This window comes from Lagopus leucura, unplaced genomic scaffold (assembly GCF_019238085.1).
Source record: "Lagopus leucura isolate 7727_CA_CO unplaced genomic scaffold, USGS_WTPT01 Super-Scaffold_100030, whole genome shotgun sequence".
Classification (NCBI taxonomy): domain Eukaryota; kingdom Metazoa; phylum Chordata; class Aves; order Galliformes; family Phasianidae; genus Lagopus; species Lagopus leucura.
This window is the reverse complement of record NW_024962281.1, coordinates 267619-268799: the sequence shown is the minus strand read 5'-3', so window position 1 is coordinate 268799 and position 1181 is coordinate 267619. Positions and strand designations below refer to the sequence as shown.

The 1181-nt window shown below is 51.1% G+C and overlaps 1 protein-coding gene across 1 annotated transcript in view; it reads left to right on the top strand.

The window, feature by feature from the left end:
* Nucleotides 1-868: 868 nt before the first annotated feature.
* STK32A (serine/threonine kinase 32A) overlaps nucleotides 869-1181 on the top strand; it is an 18260-nt gene continuing 17947 nt past the window's right edge. Inside the window, exon 1 of the mRNA XM_042881797.1 lies at nucleotides 869-937. Coding sequence (XP_042737731.1) covers nucleotides 886-937 — 52 coding nt within the window. The 5' untranslated portion in view covers nucleotides 869-885. The remainder of the gene's footprint in view (nucleotides 938-1181) is intronic.

Below are 1181 nucleotides of genomic sequence, written 5' to 3'. Positions count from 1 at the left end.
GCACCCTGATGTTCAATGGAAATGTGAATGTCTTGGAAAGTACTCCAGGTTGGACAAAGTCCAGATTGTGCTGCATTGCTGCTCCTTCATTTCAATCTTTTACAGGCTTACAAGCAGAAATAAATGCTGTGTGCTTCACATGGATGTCCATAGCAAAGCAAGCATATAAAGATCACTCATGTAAATGCTTTAAAAATCAAAGCTGCCACTGCGCCCACATAAGTCTGTGAAAGCAATCTTTAATGTCACTGAACTACAAGAACCATGTGAGAATTGGGAAATTAAAACCTGTGCCGTTTAAATCAAAAGGTGGACACTGAGTTCCTTGTACAGTTGTTAGAATTTCTTGCAACCTTCTTGGTCAAAAATGCCTTTCTGATTTCATGTAGCCAAGTCATTAATTTTGTATACTGACATCGCTACGGTTAGTCATGCTTTATCATCTCTAAATTGGTCATAACATCACCGGGGCTGCAAAGCTCCATGCGTTAGATGATGCTGCAAACACAAGGCACGCCCTCAGGCCGCTGCCCTGCTGGTCTCTGTACCTCACCTCACTCAGCAGGCAGCTGCTCTGGTCAAGGAGGCAAGGTTACACTTTTCCTGAGTTTCTCAGCTCAGGTCCATTTTGCTGTGCTTTTTCTGATTCTCAGTTTTGTCCCCAGAGCTCTCAGTGTTCAGTAGGAAATGTATGGGCTGCGAAGTGTTTCTCAAACCTCGGTGGTGACACATTTTGCCTCTTGTTTTCCCCAGGATGCACCAGCAGAGCACCGCGCCGCGGGCCCACCAGCAGTGACCCACGGCATGACAGCCCCGCACACGCCGGGCTCGTAGGAGAAACGTCAGGGGGAGGAGCGGGAGAGCTGATTCTGGGCGGGAGGCAGCATGGGAGCAAACACCTCCAGCAAGTCGCTGCCCTTTGGTGAGAATGAAGAAGGTAAGAGCTCTGCTCTGCAGAGCGGTTGGTGTCTGAAGCTGCGAAGTCCACATAGAATATCCCGAGGGCAGCATGGCTAGGAGTCACCCCAGCTCCGGGCACCCCAGCGAGGCACAGCAGCGTCAGGCGTGCCGCAGCCCCGTGCCTTTGGGCTGGTTGTCGGTGGCCACGAGCTGAGCACAGGATGGGGGCACTCGGGGTAGTGTATGTGGACTTCGCAGCTTCAGACACCAACCGCTCTGCA